Source organism: Erigeron canadensis, chromosome 2 (assembly GCF_010389155.1).
Source record: "Erigeron canadensis isolate Cc75 chromosome 2, C_canadensis_v1, whole genome shotgun sequence".
NCBI classification, from domain to species: Eukaryota; Viridiplantae; Streptophyta; class Magnoliopsida; order Asterales; family Asteraceae; genus Erigeron; species Erigeron canadensis.
Genome location: NC_057762.1, coordinates 23,864,180 through 23,886,110, shown reverse-complemented (window position 1 = coordinate 23,886,110; position 21,931 = coordinate 23,864,180). Strand labels below are relative to the sequence as shown.

The 21,931-nt window shown below is 35.5% G+C and overlaps 3 protein-coding genes across 3 annotated transcripts; all 3 read right to left on the bottom strand.

Annotated features, from left to right (window-relative positions):
* Positions 1–388: 388 nt before the first annotated feature.
* Positions 389–3,415, bottom strand: LOC122586309 (protein SIEVE ELEMENT OCCLUSION B-like). Its single transcript, XM_043758311.1, has 7 exons — positions 2,930–3,415; positions 2,737–2,841; positions 2,177–2,625; positions 1,978–2,093; positions 1,740–1,882; positions 1,169–1,660; positions 389–1,035 (listed from the first exon to the last, which is right to left on the bottom strand). The coding sequence occupies exons 1-7, from the start codon at positions 3,413–3,415 to the stop codon at positions 394–396; spliced, it is 2,433 nt and encodes an 810-aa protein (XP_043614246.1). The 3' UTR covers positions 389–393.
* A 1,630-nt stretch (positions 3,416–5,045) lies between these two features.
* On the bottom strand, positions 5,046–10,291 carry LOC122588559 (phosphoglucan phosphatase DSP4, amyloplastic-like). The gene is made up of 14 exons (XM_043760695.1): positions 10,227–10,291; positions 10,053–10,125; positions 9,855–9,929; positions 8,925–9,030; positions 8,758–8,834; positions 8,598–8,674; positions 8,342–8,422; positions 8,063–8,195; positions 7,912–7,971; positions 7,628–7,684; positions 6,783–6,878; positions 6,467–6,526; positions 6,072–6,179; positions 5,046–5,604 (listed from the first exon to the last, which is right to left on the bottom strand). The coding sequence occupies exons 1-14, from the start codon at positions 10,250–10,252 to the stop codon at positions 5,473–5,475; spliced, it is 1,161 nt and encodes a 386-aa protein (XP_043616630.1). The 5' UTR covers positions 10,253–10,291; the 3' UTR covers positions 5,046–5,472.
* A 2,633-nt stretch (positions 10,292–12,924) lies between these two features.
* Positions 12,925–13,839, bottom strand: LOC122587918. The gene has a single exon (XM_043760071.1). The coding sequence runs from the start codon at positions 13,837–13,839 to the stop codon at positions 12,925–12,927; it is 915 nt and encodes a 304-aa protein (XP_043616006.1).
* Between the last annotated feature and the right edge of the window lie 8,092 nt (positions 13,840–21,931).

Sequence of the window (21,931 nt, the reverse complement as noted above, 5' to 3'; positions counted from 1 at the left end):
ATGTTATCAGAAGTCTAGAATGTATAATGTGGCAGAAACTGAGATTCAAATTTTGTATTTTGTTGAATATTTTGTTGTTAGTAGTGTTTTATGTGTGATATCTGTTTGTTTATTTCCGGATTCGGATACTATCACTTGACATTTAGGCAGAATTTCTGTTACTCTGTTAGTAACTTAGTATAGATACTCTTATCCCTTTCTCTGAAGATTTTTGCTAAAGCATAGAACATAGACAACTTAAAAAGCTATAAAAACTCTGACCAAATGATATAAAGCTCTCATTAACATTAGTTAAAAAATAACGAAACAACAAACAACACTCGTTTATTCAAGTAATATGAAAACTTTATTGTAAAAAGAGTGCATGAAAGATATGCAGATAGTCAGTAGTGCTTAATAGGTATCAAGAAGGCCTCCATGATCATGGCAACAAAGGAAGGCAATGTATTTCTCCATGAGGCGATGACACTCTGGGCACCGCATACCTTCAGGGATTCTACCTGCAGCAATTGGAAACTCAAAGCGGCAGCAATTGTTTGCTGCGACATGAAGCTTGTTGTGGTACTCGGTAAATGACAAGTCAAAGCCTTTTGACGGAATATCTCCCTTCCACAAGTCAAAGTCAGCCGGTGTTTGCACCATGGTGGTTCCATGCCCATTGGTCAAGATATTTGAACCTCTGCAGAACAAAGCCCACGACCCATCCTTGTCGTAGCTTAGCAGTTTCTTGATCTGTTGCATCAAGGGGTCTTGATCATCGGCCTTTTGTAGTTGAATCTTGGAGTATAACATGCTCTCCAACCGTGTCCAAAAGAACCACATTAGTGTACTTTCTTGCCAGCAGTAGCTAAGCTTCTCGACAGTGATGGTTGCAATAGCCCGTCTGACACGATCCTTTTTCTTGCTTTTCCCAACATATACCATCTCTAATGGAATGCGTGCAGCAGTTGCCATAGCCCGTGCTGTGGTTGTGAATTTGCGTATCCACTCAATGTCATCTCCTCCATACAGGAATATGTATTTGTCATCTCTTATCTGAAAAATGTATTGTGATACCAATTTATCATATAAAACACTTTTTTAGGAACAGAACATTCTTTTCATTGGCATTGAATATTATGCCTATATATAATGATTAGCAGAAAAAAGGATCATTGGAAGAACTCACCCAATTCAGTATGGTCGGGTCCATGCTACTGACTAGCAACTCGAGCCTCCAAGTTTCATCCCGCCACAATAGTTCCTCTTTGTTACTGGTGAAAGGAAAGGCATTGGTCCCCCAAATCCACATCATGTGGATAGCATTCGGGCTCAACTCCCTTCCCTGTTGGTCTAGTACTACTAAAATTGCTTTGTTCCTAAAATGCCATCTATCTCCAATGGACTTGACAACAACCTTGTCAATGATGGAGGGGTGGTACACGGAGTACCATGGCATTTTGTTTCTTGTCTCCTCAAATTTTGCGTTCATTTCATCGGTGTACTGTACAGACGGGTCAACTATGGGTATCCACACAACCTCATATGGACCATCCATTCTTGTTCCCTGAATACGGGAGTCGTTATAAATTTCCTCAAGAATTGAAAGCTCATCTCCGTGCATTTCTAGCCCCGATATCAACAACAATACATTCCTCTTCCGCAGAACTTCCAGTCTGACCTGCATGTTCATGTATTAACAAGGTATTAATTAAAATATATGTATAAATTCGGATAATTGGATTCAAAATTAATTATACCCTCTTCTTAGTAGAACCATCATAGAGTGGTGGTATATCATCTCTTGGACTAATCAAGATTTTCAGGATTTTCATATTATCAATATGAACTGTTTCAAACAGATGATTGAAAGAGTTCCTGAATTCAATTTCTTTCTTGTCTCCTGTATTAGTCAAACAAGAAAATACTTAGCACTAGTTATATACAAGTATTCAATTCACGTTTTTTCATTTTTATGCTAAAGATCCTAAAACGTACCAACAACAATACGGCATCTTTCCAGTTGCTGCCTGAGAAACTCATGTATGTGATTGATCTTTAGACTTAAGGTGGATAGTTCCCAAGATTGCAATTCTGTTGATGAAATCCCATACCTGGAATTTTTTCAAGTTACTATCTTCACAACGATATGTACATTAAAAATAGAATTTCAGAAAAAGGGAAGAAGTTTCTTTACTCATGGCCCACGCTGGTCAAGCTGGCAACTTGCGAGGCACAAGCAATGATACCTCTGATGTTCCAGTAAACAGCAGTAGGAATGGTATTTATAGCCGAGGCCATGGCTGGCATATCAGGGGTTATGTACATTGGTGGAAGATCTTTAAATTGAACAATGCACTGTGTTAGTTCCAAAATAGAGTGAATAAGTTTGTTAAGGGCATCAAACCGAGGTTTCAATGGAGTTGTATGCTCCATGATTGTTGGAACTTGTCTAAGGATTGCCATGGATTTAGCAAGTTGGTTTGATGAGTAAATCTGAACCAGCAACCAGAATTCCCCGTAATTGAGAGCAAAAGCTGCGAGGGCTAGAACCAACTTTGCGTCCCAGTGAAAGTTTCCAACGGTGTGGAAAAGTGCAAGGGCTGTCGTATGCCCATCACCACCCGTTAAGCATTTTAATGCCATCTGCATATACGAACACAAGTTTTTACGTAGCCAGATGTTTATAGTTAACTACATTCTTGATCTCACAGAAAATAAAAATGTTATTATAATAACGTGTTTTTTAGATAGTACCTCGCTTGCGAGTTTGTCAATGATATGAGACAGTGAATTGAGCATGACAACGACATTAGACTGATGGTATTTATGATCAAGTTTATCTCCATTTGTATGTGCACCCTACACCAGATATCAGAAGCATGTTCAATATAAGATGTATAGATAAAAAAACGAAAAAACGGAGTTGCATTTAAAATAGTACTAATACCGATGAAATGGGATCAGCATTGATCGTAGAATGTTTGAGAATGTCTTCTACAATGTTAAGAAGAGGTTTAACATCTACATCAGAGCCATCAGGGAGATGGGTGTCGATAACTTGCTTCATGATCACATTATCATCTGATGCACTGAAGATGGAATTTCCGTGGCTTCTGCTCAGCTTCTGCTGCATTGGGTTATGCACAGGACCCACCGTCTGGTGCACTGATGGGTTGGTCATTTGATGAGTCATTAAGTTATGGGTCGGGTTGTGGTTTGAACCATACAGTCTCTGCTGAAACGGGTTACTTGCAAGACCCATTAGCTGTTGAGCCACTTGGTTATTACCCACAGGGACGGTAAATTGCTGTTGGTACTGAGGGCGTTCTTGCTGGTGCATTTGGTTCGTTTCAGAACTGGTCTCTGGTAACGTCTTCTTTTCACTAGTAAGTGCTGGTATGCCCTTCAAAAAGTTTGATAATGCAGGATCCATTTTTGATATCGGAAAGGAAGATAATGGATTTAAGGTATAATTTGTTCGGTTATGTTCTTTCTGATGAGTAACCTGGTCAGGTTTTTATATGCATTTACAATGGAATAAAGTGGTAGTCCAATTTACTGAATCAACTTCCTTGCTTCAGTTAATAACCTCAATATTAATCTACTTTTACCTTTTTTCATGTGGGGAGACCAGCATTGGCGAAGCAACAAGATTCATGAGTTTGAATAATACAGTTAACGAACGTTATATAGTTAAGAATTGGTTGATTGCAGATTTGCAGCAGACCGATTTTCTTACATAAAATCAAAAACAAAAAATACTAATTCTAAATTTTAAATTAATCAACAGGGTTGGTAATGGACCACAACAAAGCTGCATCATCTGATAGCATGATACTGAAGTAAAGGTAATCAAATAGTTAAGATTTAAGAATGTGTGTTTATGTTAATGTTTCTTTTCTCCTTTTGCTTTAAAACTATTTAATTATTAATTAGTACAACATATAATGATACTTTGCTTCTTTTCCAAATTGCTTTTGCAGGACAAAGGAGTTTTAATCAACTGCTGCAAATGTGTAGGATTTGACAAAAGCAGTAACATACAGTTATAGTTTTAATGACCATGATTCCTTCATTTGTGTGGTTAACTTTCCGGGAATACTTAAACCCGTAAGATAAACTATTTCTATTTAGATTGACGTAGACAATACCGAAATTTGTTTTTGATAATGAAATCGAAATGTGGTTATACTGGCATGCTTATAATATGGTTTCAACTAGAACAATGGTTTGTGCTTCGTTAAGCTTGAAAGTTGAAACTTCAACCTTGTTGATGTTAATATTCTGTCTATTGTTTGTAATTTGTAAAGTTATTTTGGAAAAAGGTTTACAGTTCGTAACAAAATATCTGTATATTGATTTTGTTGATTTCTGTCGATATTTCTCTCTTTTTCCCACAAGCAAAAGGAATGTGTGTTTTTTGACCTGTAATGTTGAGGTAAATTGAATATGGCAATATACTTTATATAATTTTATAATATAGATAAAGCATATATACCACTTAAATCTCTTAAATTCAAGTCAAAAATAAATATCATCCATCCATTTTATCTGAATCCGACAACTTTCAATCTATCTATCACTTTCACTTATTTCTTTTTAATCGTTACATTCCTCTTCCATCTCTCTGCCCCCATCTTCCAAGAAACAACATCCACACAAATACACACTTACGCAAAGGCTCGGAAGCGATAGCAACTATTGTCGCTGCCGGCGCTATTCGCAGTAACCTGCTGTGATTTCAAATAATGTTAAGCCAAATACCCCCAAATCTCAAAAAATGTGAACTTTGACCCACAATTAGTGTATAAATAAAACAGTATTGCCACTCTAAGAAATTCATCAGTTATCACTTTATCAGTTATCATGACCATTTATCAGTCCTTAACTCTTATATCACACATTGAGCTGACAGTTAAAACAGATGAAGTTTTAACTCATTTAAACGTTTCTTCAATTCATTGCTTTTATGTGTTGGACTTTTACTTATATTCTTTTTATTATACATTTCGATGAAATGGATCATGGAATAGGTATATTAAGATTGTGACAGGAAGGAAACAGGTGCAAACATTGCACAGTAAGCACAAGTTTCATACCATGGATCCAATGAGCCAATAGAAGTTAGCAAAATCCAAAGGTTTAAACCATTACATCACTATTAAACTCACTAAATTGTAGAACATATTCCTACTTATATTAAACTTCTAGTAAGGTAGTATACATAATAACCGGATATAGTTCTATTTCATTAAGAATTCTACATTGTTAGTGCAAATGTTCACTATGGTTACGTATATTTCTAGACGACCAACATCATCTGTAACCGCGTGCTACTATAACTCTTGCATCATGCACTGAAAGTCGGATTTTGCAAAGAAGCCCGTAAAACTGATGCACACGTTCTAGTCGAGCGTATTTGTGGCATCTGTAAACAGGTAAACAGTTGTACATGCATATACAAGTGGTGTACTGTGTTTGTGTTCAGGTTTACTCTTCATCTGGGCACTCATCAAGAAACTTCATTATGATCTCTCGCTCATTGGATGTTAGATCAAAATCATCACTACCCAATCTCTCCCGTAATGCAGTGCTTACGCTCTCTGGGTCATTATCAATTACCTGCAGCGTTTAAAGAGTTGACTTTGACTACTATTTTGTATACAAACCAACATCAAATACAGCTGGGACCCAATATAGCCCGAAAAAACTAAAAAGTTACTGCCTTTGCAATTAGAAGGTTATAGGTTCCGTCTTTTAATGTAAAGCATACAGGTGGCAGTTTCAACTCATTTACTTTATGAATGAGTTGACTTGGGTTATTTGTTATCTTTAATAGGTCAAGTGGGTAAAATAAAGAGAGATTTGGTCTAAAAAGAAAATGGGTCATCTGGGTAGAACAGGTTGGAAGTTGGCCAAATTGTATTCTAATGTACACAACCTCCTTAATCATTATAACAAAGAGACTATTACAAAATTGTAATAATATTCTTTCTGTGGTGAAGACAAATAGTGATTGTGGGTCAACACAAGCTGTGGTTTAATAAACTAAACCTGAACCTTGTAATCGTTATTGAAATGAATCATACCTCAATGTAGTTGTTGACGTTATAATCTTTGTCGATCTGAGTTAGAAGTTCATCTTTATTTGTCAGCCATTCGCCATTTACAATGTACTTGTACTCATAACGCCCTTCCTGTCATATATGCAAAAACAACAATGGTACATGAACTTCTGGATGTCACTCAAGATGATATTTCATTGAGTTCAATATTGCCTGATGTAACTTTTCTGTTTGTTGTAAAAATGGTATTGATTAATCCAATTATCTTTATGAATATGTCATTAATGTAAACATTCTCTTTTCTTCAAGCATACAGTGAATATTAGCATTAGCATTGATAGATTTAGCAGCAGCACAACATGCCTTTTATAACTCAAACATTACATACATAGACGTTAAAATATCAGAGAGATGATTACCGGCAGATTTCTATGAAGAATCCACAAGCCTTGATTCTTGTCATATTTCAGTGAAACTTTCTGCAATGAATCAAAATCGTTAGCAGTTACCAATGCATACATTACTGACACCAAAGACATGATGTTTATTTACAGAAGTAATTTTGGTTTATCTAACGCATCGTTCAGCAATAGAGAGAGGGGTATTTTTGGGTTTTATCGAATAATAGGAAGTTCTGGATTTCACTGTCCATTCCAAATCCAAAAACTAAATGACATAGATGGACCATAATGAAATGAAGCCACTTTGAGGTTGAAACTGAGATCTCATAGTTACCTGACCCCATCCGATATCAAGTCCAGATATTTCAACTGTAGAAGACTCGTCACCCTTCCATGTCAACGTGACAGCTTTCCTTTTTAGGCCTGTAAGCTGTAGACAATTTTTGATTCAAGAGAAATTACTAAACATTAACTCATGTGCTATTTTTTCCAACTACATAAGTGTCAAAAAGCAAAATCAATGTTGGTAACATGGTTACACGCAGGAAGACAGATCAAACCAAACAAATGAAAAAGGATACATAAAGCGTGATTTACATGTTTACACTATGAGAATATGTTAAGTATGTTATATGAATAGCATCTCATGTTTTCATACTTCTTCATTCTTGTCAGACTCAACCTCATAAAAGACATTTTAAAAGTACTGGAATATATAGCTCTTCAGAAAGAAAGTTGGGCCTTTCCCTTCAGCATACAAGCAAGACACATATGAGAGATATTCTTAATGAGGTATGTTACATACTCACAGGTTAAAGTAGGATGGTAATTGTATGGAGAATGACCAGTTTCTGAAGTTTCAAATCTCAATGTGAACTTATATATCCATATCGAACAGACCCATGTGAATGTTGGAAAGTTAAATAGTAATCTTTCCTTTATACGATGATCCAGTTCACAAGAATATGGAGCCTCTCGGTTACTAGTTTTAACTAAAGAGCTGATCTTTTACATAAAAGTTTTCACTAAAAGCTGAATACAGCTTCTAACAACCCTTTATGAATATAACATAAAGAAACCACATTTTTAGCATTAACCAAAAAAGCTTCAGTGTTGATAATGCATATTGATCCATAGATATAATTGGTGGATTATAAAATATAAGCAAGAATGACTCACAATGTCGGCAGTGGCACTTTTTATAGCATCCACTTTCGGGAAACATGGACGCTTACTCTGCAGACAAAGGAAGAGGAAGTTAGATAAACAGCATTGAATGACATTGCCTGTTTTCACATGTTATTCATGCCAGATACATATTATCTTTACAGAATTAAATGCTTGCTTTTCCGTATTACAATTCACATCCAGTCCTATATCTACATAAGAACTATGAAATATTCAAACTAAATTTATAATGCGGAACTTTATCCGATGACCTTATTATTAGATAAGTTAATTACCAGGAGCAAAGTGACTGCATCCTTTAGCTTGTAACCTTGAACCCAAAACATGTATGCCAACTGTAATTCTTAGAAATCACATTAGTAGTCCATAAAATTTATATCAAAAGAATTTGTGTCTTTGCATATTCTCTAAAAAAATGTGGCATACCGCAGTTGCAGGAGCTCTTCCAAGTCCAGCTGTGCAATGTATATAAGTTATTCCCCCATTTCGCTTAACAGCTTTGTGCAGCTTGCTGATCACATATGGAAGCCGTAACCTCAAGTCAAATGCATCAAAGTCCCTGATCCATACACCAATTTGACTCAAATTTAATCAGAATGAATGAAGAGGGTCAACTATTGATCAAACAGCAACTTTAAATGATAAGTAACACAAGTATATATAGAAGATTAGAAAAATGAAGCCAAACAGAAAACAGATCATAACCTTATTTCTGCACGCAAGTGTTCAATGTCGTCAAATGTGCTGGCATATTCACGAATAGCACTAATGTCCACGCTAAAATATCTGAAAACATGTGAAGGGAAAAAAATGTCCAACTCCAGAGAAAGGATTATGTTGGCCAAGAAATTATCGTGTAGTATAGCATTATTTGTATTTGACTTGCAAGCATTACAAATTGACGTAACAAAATCATAGCTTCATATACAGAGGCTTTTATTATATAATTTCTTTTGGATACTCAAGATCTGAATTTTGTTGCAAACAATAAACGGTTTTCACTCCAATGCTCCGAAGCTTGTCTATGTCTGCAGGAGTCTGTCATTAATAAATTAAGTCAAACATCATAAAGTAGTCAACAAACAAAGTATACATCCAATGTTGACAAGATAAAAGATCACCTGCAGACATGATCCAACAATTAAATCTGGAGAAATGAAGTCATAGTTCATTCCGAGTTCGTGCCTATAAGTCAAGACTGAAAATCAACTTATTAGCAACAAATTATTTTCCGAAGATTCATTTTCCCACTTAATGTACAATATTAGAATTATATGAAGAGACTAACCAGCACCCATTGCTTCAGTCATGTTACTACTATAAACTTCAGATTTCTCCTCCTCACTCTCTTTAGCATCTTCGGTGTTAATACTGGATGCCGAACCAGGTGTTGCCTATGGAATTAGGTATTCAGGTTATAACAAAGATGTTTTCTAGTTTCTATCTTTAAACAATCACTTCTATGTTTGATGTTAAAAATTAGTCTAGAAGTAACTCCCAATGCCGTCTTCCACGGGTTTTGGGTCCCAATACCGTCTTCGACGGTGTATGGGGGAGGTTGATATGTAGACAGCCTTACTCCTACCAAAGGTAGAGACTAGAGAGGCTGCTTCCAGGTTCTACCATAGGTAGAAAAGGACCTCCAGCCTTGCTGGGCATGAGGATCGAACCCATGACCTCTGTTTCCAGAGACATGAGCTCCAACCACTGATCCAACCCAGTTGGTTGATGTTAAAAATTAGTCTGTTTCGTTTAATTCCCAATGTAGCCTTTGTTTTAATGTGGCTGATCTTTTATCATTTAAAATATTAACCAACTTATATCATTGCTCGCTATATAACGAACAGTTCTAACTTCTAAGTTTTGCATATTAGGTGCAGAAAGACCACTCAATATATGTACAACTTTTCCAAACTATAAGGCAGTTACAATATAATGTTAAAATGGTTATGCTTATAATAGTAATCAAAAGGAAGTTATGACTAGTCAAACACATATCAAATATACTTCGAAATCGAAAGGAAAATAATAATAACAATGATCAGTACACCACATTGAGGCAAATCCGTATGAATGGGGTATTTTTTATTCTTGGTGAATTTCAATTAACTTATTATATATCCTAAGCAATCTTTTCTCTAACATTTCTAATTTCACATAACATCCAAAAAACCAAATGAGCAAGTTAAAACTCAATTTATTAACAAGATAACCTTACCTTAACCATACTACATCGACGAAAACCAGCAGTAGTAGCAGTATCATTCATAACCCTCTTTTCATTATGATTAGTCTAAAAAAAAAAATACTAAAATCAGAATCAAAAACAAAATCCATATGGATCAACAATCAAATATACATTTACACATATCAGATACACAACTCGCAATCATAACTTAAGAAAAAAAAATATTACCATTAAGTTAACAAAACATGGTTTAATTACAGACTGAATTCTGAAACTCCCAGAAGACAAAACTGAAAATGGCCTGTTACAAACATATTAATTAATTAAATAACAAACAAATGACAATGACAATGTAAGTAATTTAAATAACTGACAGAAAATTTAGTAAAATGTGAAACAAACCTTGGAAGGTTTTGAAGACAGTTCATGTTTGTATGTGTGTGTGTGAGAAGTAGAAAAAATCTATAGTAGTGAGATGGGAGAGATATTTTCTTTCAATGTATGGGGTTTAAATAGGTTGGTTATTTTTGTTACATAAGAGGATTGACTTTCCAGATATTCTCAGAAATGCCATTCGCTTTTTCCAAAATGGCATCGACATGTACATGTGGTTATTGTGTGCATTTCATCCTAGACTGTGCCACGTGCTTGCGTGATTAACACTTTAAAACTGTTTAGCGTCAATCCTGTGCTATGTCTAATGTGAAAGTGATTCCTTGTTTGTGATTTCAATATCATCTGATCATTTTATGTACTTATTAGAACAGGAATTTGTTACAAGCTATTTAATCGAATAAGAATCACCAAATTGAAATGTTATATCTTGTTTTATCATCAAAATATTTAACTTATGTGATATAGTCCAATTATTCACACACACCTTTCATCAAATTAAAGATACAACGTTTAAGATCAAAAGATACGAGCATGGTACCCGTGTAAAGTGGCGGCGGTGGTGGGAAAACGGTCTAATGGTATCGGTGATAGTATTATTGGTGGTAGTGGCGGTGTCAAGTGGTGTAGGTTGATGTAATTGTGATAGTAAAAATTTTTAGAAGATAAGGGCTTAAAGTGTTAATTATTGAAATAAAAGTTTAGAATGTAAATTATAATTTATTAAGGGCAAAACATAAAAAACCAAGGGTAATTCTGGTAATTAAAAAGTAAAATTACCTAAAATAAAAAAAGGTTATTTCCAATGTTTTGAAAACCGGACCGGACACTAAACCGGGATCACAACGGTTCAGTCTGGTTCAATTTCCACCATTGGGCCGGGGTCAATCCGACCGGAAGACTTCAAAAATCCGGTCAAACCGCGGTCTGATCGGTTCGACCGACCAGTTTAAAAACATTGGCTATGTTTTTTATAAGGAGAGTAAAGATAAAGATAAAGATTATCTTTCGAATTCAAAATTTTATAACATTTTATGCATTATATATACATAATTCTTGTCTTTGAGTTGTTTTCTTTCTAACTTTTATATAACAATATAAAGACTTCGTAAAACCCCAAGACAATACATGAAGTCAAAATAATTAATCGGGACATTATACTTTACACGATTCGAATGTTTATCCTTTCATTCCCGAACCCTATTTACCAACTTCGACATTGATCATGTCAATTTTCGACTGTAGGACCTCCATCAAACGTGGTAGCTAGTTCGTGTAAATTAAAGGGACAACACGACTCATGTGGCCATGCGTCATGGCATAGGGTTTTTATTTCATATTATTCAAAAATTAAAAGCGTAATTATGCCATCTACCAATATACTAAAACAAGATTGAATACTTTTTAATTCAACAAGTGGCGTATTCCTTAACCGATACATGTCTTTTTATTTTTTAATCAAAATAAATTATTTTATTATTATTATTTATTTACTTAATAGATTTTTAATCGATCTTTACCTCTAAGGCCTGCCTATAAAAACAAGACATGGTAACCTTATTATCGTTTGTCTTATTTTATAAAACTTACATTAGGTGATATCGTGATATCCAATCCATAAGATCGTCAAGGTATTACTATTAATTAATTTTTGTTCTTTTGTAATTTAAGATTTTATCTAGACTTAAATTTATGTGTTTACGGTTATCTATACATGGCGTATTGTTATTCACTTAATTGAGATGATATAGGTTACGGGGTTTAACATGCTACAAGCAAATTGGTGATATTAATGAAGTTTGGGTTTTAGCTTCCACCTACGGATGGTTTCATGCAAATTGGTTTAATCTGTTTACGATATTTATTTTTTATTTTTGAGTGGTCACAAGTATTTTTTTTCCAAACATTCAATCGAAACACGACATTTGGAAAATCTCACTGTATAATGGTGAAGCGTTACACGTATACTAGACAACGAGATGTTGACCATAGGCCACAAGTATTTGAAGGGAAAAACCTCAAGACTTTCCATCTATGAGGAATAAAATCAAGATCTTGGATAAAACCAGAAGTGCCTCTACAGCTGGCTAGTTCAAATGGGTGAGATTCTACTCCAGACCTTTAGATGATAAGATTTAAGTTCAATATTTATTTTGCAAGAGGCTCCCTAAGATTTTTTTTTGTAAGTTAGTTTCGATTCAGACGTGCTGGAGGCAATTTTAACCAACAAATCGGTGGACCTCCAACCTCTCATCTTGGAAAATATCTTTAGATGAGAAACCCAAGACTCGAACCCGAGACCTTGGGGAAAACTCACATCCGGGGCCCACATAGTGGATTTGGAAGATACCCTTGGCCAACCCACCTAATGTTGGTTTTCACAGGGTACTTTCGATACACAATGCTATGTTTCGATATATAAACTTGCTATAATATACACATAATTGTTTTATAAATACAAACTATTGACACTTGTTTATTGTGGTGGTTGTTTCCTTATATAGACAGCCAACAGACACATCTGATAGTCACGACCCTTCATAAACGACCCTTTACGTACAGACACAACTTTTCACATATAACCACCTATTCGGTTATAAGCTTTCTAACTTGACACTTTTAACCCAAAGTTTAGGTTTACAATCAACACTCCCCCTTAAACTAAACTTTTGGTTTAAAGTGGGTCTTCAACTTGCTTTGTCTTGCTTTACAGTAATGATGGTTCTTCGTATTCTGAGATAATAAGTGCTTCTTGCTCATTGTCTTTCCACTTCGTGCATTCTTTCGCGAAATGTCCATGATCACCATATTCATAACACCTTAGCTTGCTTTTGTCAATGCTTCCATGACTAGTACCTCTTCCATAGCTACTTTTGTTTTGGTTGAAGTTTCTTCCACGTCCTATACCATAGCTTCGATTATTCGAATTAGCCAATAGAAGTTTGTTTTGATAATTATCTTCTTGTTCGTCTTGACTCTTGAGTCGTTCTTCAAAAGCTGTTATTCTTCCTACGGCTTCTTCAAATTGCATTGTATCAATCTCTTGATATTGTTCGATAGACGCCACGATGGGTAGAAACTTCTTTGGTACCGAGTTAAGTAGTTTTCTCACGAGTACTTTATCCTTCAGAGTACCTCCAAGGCTTTTAAACTTTGCTTGTATGCTACTTAACTTTCCCGCAAATTTGCTTGCACTTTCATCCGGTTTCATCTTTAGCATTTCCAACTTAGTCCTTAAAGTTTGCAAACGTACTTTCTGAACCAAATCAGCTCCAAGATATCTAACTTTGATTGAGTTCCATACTTCCTTTGCAGTAGGGTATTGTGCAACTTGCATTAACATGTCTTGTGGTAACATTTGGAATATCATTCCTTTCGCTGTATTTTCTGTCTTCTCATCTATTACTGTTTCTTTCTTTCCATCCGCTTCTTTCTTGCCATCTGCCTCGTTCTTGTCATTTGTTGTCTTCTTTGCATCAATCACTTCCCAAAGTCCATACGCCTTTAATATCGTTTCCATCATCAGTGCCCAAGTTGTGTAATTTGTATCCGTCAATTTAGGACATTGAAGTGGAACATTCCCTTGTTCACGTACTGAACTACTTGATGCACCTCCTGACATTCTTTCTTGCTGTTGATCCTAAGATCAAATTTCTTGCGGTTTGGGCTACTTGCTACCCAATGAACTTGCTATATGGGCTACTTGCTACCCAATGGACTTGTTTTCTGGGCTACTTGCTACCCAGTACGAACGTTGACCAACTTGCTAATCAACCTTCATGCTCCTAGCCAAGTCGCTAATTAGGGCCTAACTTGCTTGCTATGACCAAAATAATTGATCCTTTCTTGCTGATGAACCACAATGATCCTACTTGCTTGCTAGATTGAATCAAGGGTTCTACTTGCTATTGAATCTTAAGGTTTGGAACTTGCTATGAACCTAAGGATTCGGTTTAACTTGCTATGAACCACAAAGGTTTGGGTAACTTGCCACTTGCTTAAACGAATTTTTTTTTTACAAAAAATTCGTTTATCTTACTATGAATCTCAAAAGATTCGCTCCTTGCTAATTTAATCAATCGGGAATTTTCTTGCTAATAGGGGATTTCTTATCTAACTAGCAATCTAAATTTGTCCTTACAATCTTCTTTCTATATTTAAATAAAAAAACTTGTGTCTTTATGTTATTTGTGTCAAAATCTTTAAGAAAAACTTTTGTTTTTGTATAAAATCACCAACACAAATCTTACTTTAAAAAGGAAAAAAACGATTGATATGGACAATTGTTTTCTTATAATTAAGGAATTCTTTTTCATTTAACTTTTATATATACTCCAATATAATATGAAAAATCAAAGTAAAGAAAACTTATTCAACTTTGGTGTCCCCTGATTGTAGTCAAAACGTGTGACGCTCCTTTGTTTCAGATCTCACAAATTTGGATCAAAAAACAACTCCCCCTTTTGCTTCTTTCTCTGGTTGTTATCGAAACCAAAAAAACCCAATAGTCAGCAACACGATCTTCTTCTTCTTTCGCTTAAAATAATGGGTGGTTCGGTGGTTACGATTTTCAATTCTTCACCGGCGATGACGGTTACTCGACGGTTCTTCCTTTTTCTGGTTCGTGATTCCAAATCAACGAACAGGTATGTTTTAGTATCCTTCCCTCCTCCTTAATATCCCTCTGATTGATTAAACAAAAACTTGCCCGAAATCAATTTCTGTATTCTTGCTTTTCGTTCGGTAAAGATTCAGACAGAAATCGGTTTCTTCTTCTTGGTTCTTAAATCAACAACAGAATTGTTGTTTTCTTCCTTCCCTGGGTCGATTAACCGTTGGCTCTGATGCCAATTGTTGGTTTTCACAGGGTACTTTCGATAAACAATGCTATGTTTCGATGTATAAACTTGCTATAATATACACATAATTGTTTTACAAATACAAACTATCGACACTTGTTTATTATGGTGGTTGTTTCCTTATATAGACAACCAACAGACACATCTAATAGTCAAGACCCTTCACAAACGACCCTTTACGTACAGACACGACTTTTCACATATAACCGCCTATTCGGTTATAAACTTTCTAACTTGACACTTTTAACCCAAAGTTTAGGTTAACAATCAACACCTAAGTGGAGTTGGTTAGAGGCTCAAGCCACAATTTTCTGTTTAAACGCAACCACAAGCCAGACGAGATTTATTCCACATACAAAACAAAAAACGCAGTCCTCTTAAAAGAAAAAAAAAACCTCCGACCATCAACCTTTTTGTGTCCATATTCCGGCTATTTATCCCCTCACCATCTATATCAACAATCCGGCTGCCCCCTTTTTCTTGGCGCAATTCCGGCGACCCGACTCATTTTCTGGCAAGTTTTCAAGCGAAGCATCCTTTTTGTGTCCATATTCTGTCCATCTATCCCCTCACCCTTGTTATCAACAATCCAGCCACCCTCCAATTTGTTTTTGACAAAATTCCGGCGCCCCGGGCCCAATTTTCAGATGAGGTATTAGCGGTGACTGTTTTCCGGCGACCCATTATTCCGGCGAACCAATTTTCATAAATTATTGATAGTTTATGATTATTGTAAATATGATTGTTATAGAAATGTTATATGTTATTATTAGTTATAGAAATGTTATAGTATTATAGTTAGAAATTACACGTTTGTTAGTTTGATTGTAAAATATTCATAGGATATGATTGTTATAAATTATTGATAGTTTATGATTATTGTAAATATGATTGTTAGTATTATGTTAGAAAAACCATTTTGTTAATATGATTGTTAGAAATTATTGTTAGAAATGTTATATTATTATAGTTAGAAATGATATGATTGTTACAAATTAAATGATTTTTAGGAATTATTGGTAGCTTATGATTATTGATAATATGAAAAGTTATTATGATTGTAATTAGTGTTTAAAATGTTATATTATCATAGTTAGAAATTATATGATTGTTAGAAATTTTATGGTTATTGTTAATATAATTGTTAGTATTATGTTAGAAAACACTTGTTAGTATGATTATAATTGTTAATATAGTTGTTATTAGGTTAATATTATTGTTAGAAAAGAATGTTGGAAAAATAAGTTAGAAAAATGTGCTCATTTTAGGTATAATAAGTTGGAAAAATTAATTTTGTGTCCAAAATATGTTAATTTCATTTGCGCCTTTTTTAACCTTGATAATTGTTTTTATTGATTTATAAGTTGTGTATAACTTATGTAGGTTAAAATAGTTGCCGTTCATGGCAGAGATGGTGGCAATGACCCTCCAAATTGGGGGTGGAATCCCCAATGGGGTTGCAGGCGTACCGGGGGTAAGTATATATAGATGTATGTCAGATATATATATATATATATAAGGGTGAGATATTTTGAGACCATCTCTTATTTTAGGACCAACTAGGACCATTGATTTTTGTACACCATCATCATCTACTATGATATACAAGACTTTTTTGTAAAAACACTAAGACTTTCCGGCGACAGGCCCACCAGAAAATCATGTGTAAGTTAACTTACACATGTGCCACATGTGTAAGTTACTTAGGATTTAGGGTATGAAGTTGTAGGGTTAGCCTAAACCCTAAGTAACTTACACATGTGTAAGTTAACTTACACATGATTTTCTGGTGAGCCCGTCGCTGGAAAGTCTTAGCGTTTTTACAAAAAAGTATATTGTAGTAGATCATGATGGTGGTGTGTAAGTTACGAAAATCAATGGTCCTTTTTTGGACTTTTTTTAGTTGGTCTCAAATTATTTTTCCTCTAGATACACATACATATATATAACTTTGATTAAAATATATACAGAGTACTAATGAGGAGCAACATATGCGGGTGCCCTCAGAGGGCCCTAACATTCACATATACCCATCGAGATCAGATTCAAACTCCTCGAGCATCTGCGTACGAACCCACTCCGAACCGTAGTCCTCATCTAGCCCCAAAGCAACAGAGGTTGCGCGAAATCCACAATTACCATCTCCTTTGACAATCTATGTGTCGACAATGTACGGGCGTATGTATGATGGTAGCTCTCGTACTACCCAATCATAATCTTGGGACATCCTGGCGTTCAAAGGTTCCGCAACATACCCAACCCAACTGGCCGGGGACTCTACCTCTGACTCTGGCTCAGACACCTGCTCTTGTGTTGTTTCATATATGGGTGCATAGTTAGGTTGTGTCAGTGGTGCCCGGAACAAGTCATCAACAAAGTTGGAATATGGTTGCTCAGACTTGACCCCATAGGATTGGGACCATTCCCTGAAGCCATATAATTTTTGGACCACATAGGACGTTTCCTCGAAGCTATATACATTTCCGGCCCCGTAGGATTGGGACGGGTCCCTGAAGGTATATATATCATCTAGACCTGGATATGGGTGTAGGTTTCCGAAAAAGTCAGGATTGTCTTTGACCCACTCGGATTGGGACTGCTCCCCGAACAAGTGTCCTGTCTCGGGGAGACGACAGGATTGGGACGGCTCGTACATACTGTGTCGCGCACCCTGTGGGTCATCAAAAAAGTTATGTGTGTTGTCGAACCGTGATGTTGTGGGCATGTACTCACTTTGTCTGGCAGGCTGCGCAGGTGGCGATTTGTTCAGATCGGGCACCTCTTCTTCCCTAGGTCGACTGGACTTGGATTTCCGGAGCCCAGGTGGGTTTTTGTTTAGATCGGGCACCTACACCATTAGTAAAAAACAATTAGTTAAAATCAGGTTGTTAGATATTATATCTTTAATCACCAAAAAAGTTTATAATGTATTTGGTCTACCTTTGGCGGCTTTTGTTTCGACCCGACTGGTCTTCCGCATGTGCTCTTCTGAACGAGAGGATCTTTCACTTGTGTGTCACCCAGCTTAAACATGTCCTTTATCTTTGACAACCAATGTTTCCGTTAGGCCTTGGGATGCTCAACCAAGAAATTCGTAAGATCACCTACGACTTCATGGACATCTTCTTCATCGTCTACATCTTTTAGGCATGTCGACGGCGTTAAGTCAAGCTTTCTTCAAAATGGGTCTATCACATTCGACTGAATACGACTCTCTGCATTTTTTGATATCAATAAGTTTACGACATTAAGTATTTATGATTTTAAAAAAAAAAGGTATTAAAACATACTAACCGCGCTGCATGTACTCGACAATCTTGCATGCACATGGTAGCCCATAACTTGACCGAACCTTGCACCCGCACTTTTTCACCTGTTTTTTCAGTTGTTTGTCTAAGCGAACGATTTCATCAGCCATTATGTCTACTGCTTTATGTGAAACCTTTCCCAGCAAGGCCTTCATACAGTTGTAGTTGTGTTTACCCTGCTGGGTTCCTTTGCTATACCTTAGTTTCCCCCTTAATTCTGTGTCTTGACCGATGAGGACAGAATCAACACATTGTAGAATTCCGGTAAATGTACATTTCCCCTTCAGCTCTTCCTTCAGCAGGTGGTGCTCGGCCTCGACTCTGTTTGTGGTGTGGTTCTGATAGTTGAGATATTCATCGACCTAACATGACACAAATTGCTCTCGGTACGGGGACAACCAATTATCTTTCAGGTAGTTATAGACAGATGGAAAAGCTTTCAATTTTTTCTTTAACTCTTTCTCGTTTGAGTTAAAGTCGTCAACAATCCGAGATTCATAGACCCCTTTCACCAGACCTTAAGCCTTTCAATGGAAACATCTTTCAGCCGCAATGTCGGTTCGCAGTGTTTGGTTATGTTTTGCCATATGTGGAACCTACACAACAGTTGTTTCGCTTCCGGCATAACAACCTTCAATGCTCTCATCAGGGCCAGCTCCCTGTCAGTTAGAACGACACGAACGACAAAGCCTTCAACAAGGGTAGACTTCAGAGATTGTAACACCCATCGATAATTCGCCTCCTACTCGTTTACGATAAAAGCATATGCTAAACTAAAGGTCCTGCCCGTTGAAGTCACGCCGACAATCTCAACAAGCGGCATGTTGTACACGTTGGTTTTATACGTAGACTCAATTTCAATCACCCAGGGAAATGCGCGCCATAGGGTCATTGATGTTGGATGCATAAAAAAAAAGGTTCTCCAACCGTCCATTTTTACTATTTGTAGTGAACTGGTAAAAGTAGTTTTTCTCTTGCAGCAATGAGAACATAACCTGCGAAAAGTGAACAAAATATATTAAATAAGTCACTTCCAACAACGTAGTACATAATCACTAATATGATGTTTGTACCTGCATTGGAGTACGCCCAACTTGGCCCGACCTCCATCTCGATTTCAGAAAGTTGGTAATGTCTCCTCTTCGAGTCAGGTTTCCCGAAAATTCATGTTTGAGGTTTACCAAGATCTGACGTGGGTACAAACCACGATCCGATTGGTTTCCCACATATTCCTTTTCTTCTTCCGTCATCCGTCTCGCGTATGCATTTCCATGCAGATCGGTAGTTGGATCATGATTGTGTCTCAAGTCCTTGACAATTACCCTCCAATCACCATCACGCCTAGGGCGGCCTTCCAAAGTAAAGGGACATCCTATCTTGTTGGACCGTTTTGGTGGCCCAATTAACCTCTTATCGCGTGGTCCACCGTGGTGACATATTAGTGTCATTTTATTGACCACCTTTAACGAGTTTTTGTTCGTCCGCCGTATGACTAGAACATAACCCAACTCCATTGTTGTTCTTTGAGCCCACTCCGTCAAGTCTTCGACGGAATCAAACACCTCCGGTTTATAAGTCTCCAGCTTCGCAGTCAAATTCACCGTCTGCATCAGGTATCTCAAACACATTATCCGGCACTTCAATACGTACGTTTTCTAGGTCTGCCCAAATATCCTCGAAACTATCAATCTGAATCAATTCAAGTAAACAAGTAAACATCTAGTTCAGTAACTATTGATGGTATCCATACTATATACATAATTTACACATAGGTATAATATCTATATCTATATTCATAATATATATATATATATATATATATATATATATATATATATATATATATATATGTATACGTAAGAAATATACCTGTGCAAAAGATAAATGTCTGCAGGTTTGAAAACGATAGTGCGAAAGATATCAATATTGGTCTGCAGCTTTGAAAACGAAATTGCGAAAGGAATAACTTATGTGCCTTCGAAAACGAAATAATACTAGGTGTTTAATCTCATTTTAAAGGTTATATAATTTGTTTATCGTATATTCGTATATGCTATCAACAAAATAATACTACATGTGTTTTATTTGAATTTTTAAAGAGTCTCATATATTTGAGAGTTGTATGTGTTATTAATGTTGTATGACTTTTTTTTTCTCTAATATTTATATAAGATGCTATCAACTTTTTGATTAAACAAAATTGAATTTTTATTTTCCCTTTGTTTAAAATGAATGGCAATGGTAATTTTGAGAGAATACTGATTGTTTGGTAATAGTGTGTTAGATAGATTAAATTCTGAGAGAAAAAAAAAATGTGAACATTGGGAGCCCGTTAAAAGGTTATTGACAAATGACAACTTTACTCTTTTCATATCTTCCGAGTAAATTTTACTCGCTCAACCAAAAAGGTAAGTGTAAATTTTTGACGGCTTTCATATCTGGCCCGTTTTCTTGGGCTTCAGATGTGGATCACACCTGTCTCTTAGCCTTTCAGGACAGATATCTATTTTTTTCTTTCTTGGGCTATCTAATTTTCAACTAGCTAATCATCCATACTTTATAGTTTATACATTTAGCAATACTGTTTTAGGTCTATTAAACAAACTTTAATGTTCTTATGTACATTTTATTGTACTTTATAGTTTATACATTTAGCAATACTCTTTTCGTACGTTTAGCTATACTCTCTCTCTTTTTCTTTTTTTTTTTTGTATATTTTACAGGTTTTATAATATTGTAAAACCTTGTAATAGTTAACGAACATGAAAATAATCTATTTCATTTTTGGTTTGAGGTAACAAAGATCCGTCCAATATTATATTTATAAGGAAGATTATAAATCTTATTAGAGATTGTAATTGTAATAGGTTTTATGTTAATAACAATTATGACATGAACAATCGAGAATTGTGATTGTCTGTAGAAATTAAAAAAAAGGAGGGGGGGGGGAGAATTTCATATATATCGTACATATAAATTTTTAGCGCATTTTAAAGCATGTTATATGTCAATAAAGAAAATAAAACCAAAGTAAAAGTCCATTTTTGTGTTTAAATATTCGAATTGAAAACTTTTCTAGAAAAATATCATCAGTATTACAAAGTGTTAGTTGTGTAATATTAATTATTACAACCTTTCAAAAAATAAAAAATAATAAAAAAATATAAAATATCAATGCAAAAAGACAAACTTTTAACTAGCAGATAAGTCGATCAGTTCTGATTTGGATAAATTTTAAACTAATGATATACTATCTTTTACTAATTGAAAAGAGGCATCACTAATTGATCACTATGGCTAATTGGCTATCATTAGTATACTTGTATTTTCCCTACACTAATCAACTAGCTTTTGAATCCATTTGGTCCTTTCTTGGTGGTTTGTGACGAAATACGCATTTTATTATTTCTTCTCTTGCTCTTAAAAATAACTAGAAAATTTTGGACCCCGCAAATTTCTTTGTTGAAACGGTTCGTTATTTTAGTATATATGCCTTGAATTTTCGACAGCTTAATAGAAATAATTTTGTCATTAATATGTTTGTTTA

What these genes read in the sequence shown, in the direction of transcription:
- LOC122586309 (XM_043758311.1), bottom strand. Translation starts at nt 3,415, where the DNA reads ATGGATCCTGCATTATCAAACTTTTTGAAGGGCATACCAGCACTTACT. An exon ending in ATGCTGATCCCATTTCATCG is followed by an intron (nt 2,842 to 2,929) that starts GTATTAGTACTA and finishes TATCTGGTGTAG; the next exon opens with GGTGCACATACAAATGGAGA. An exon ending in ACCCGACCATACTGAATTGG is followed by an intron (nt 1,036 to 1,168) that starts GTGAGTTCTTCC and finishes TACATTTTTCAG; the next exon opens with ATAAGAGATGACAAATACAT.
- LOC122588559 (XM_043760695.1), bottom strand. Translation starts at nt 10,252, where the DNA reads ATGAACTGTCTTCAAAACCTTCCAAG. An exon ending in ATGCAGTCACTTTGCTCCTG is followed by an intron (nt 7,685 to 7,911) that starts GTAATTAACTTA and finishes CTTTGTCTGCAG; the next exon opens with AGTAAGCGTCCATGTTTCCC. An exon ending in TTCTTCATAGAAATCTGCCG is followed by an intron (nt 6,180 to 6,466) that starts GTAATCATCTCT and finishes CATATATGACAG; the next exon opens with GAAGGGCGTTATGAGTACAA.
- LOC122587918 (XM_043760071.1), bottom strand. Translation starts at nt 13,839, where the DNA reads ATGTCAGGAGGTGCATCAAGTAGTTCAGTACGTGAACAAGGGAATGTT.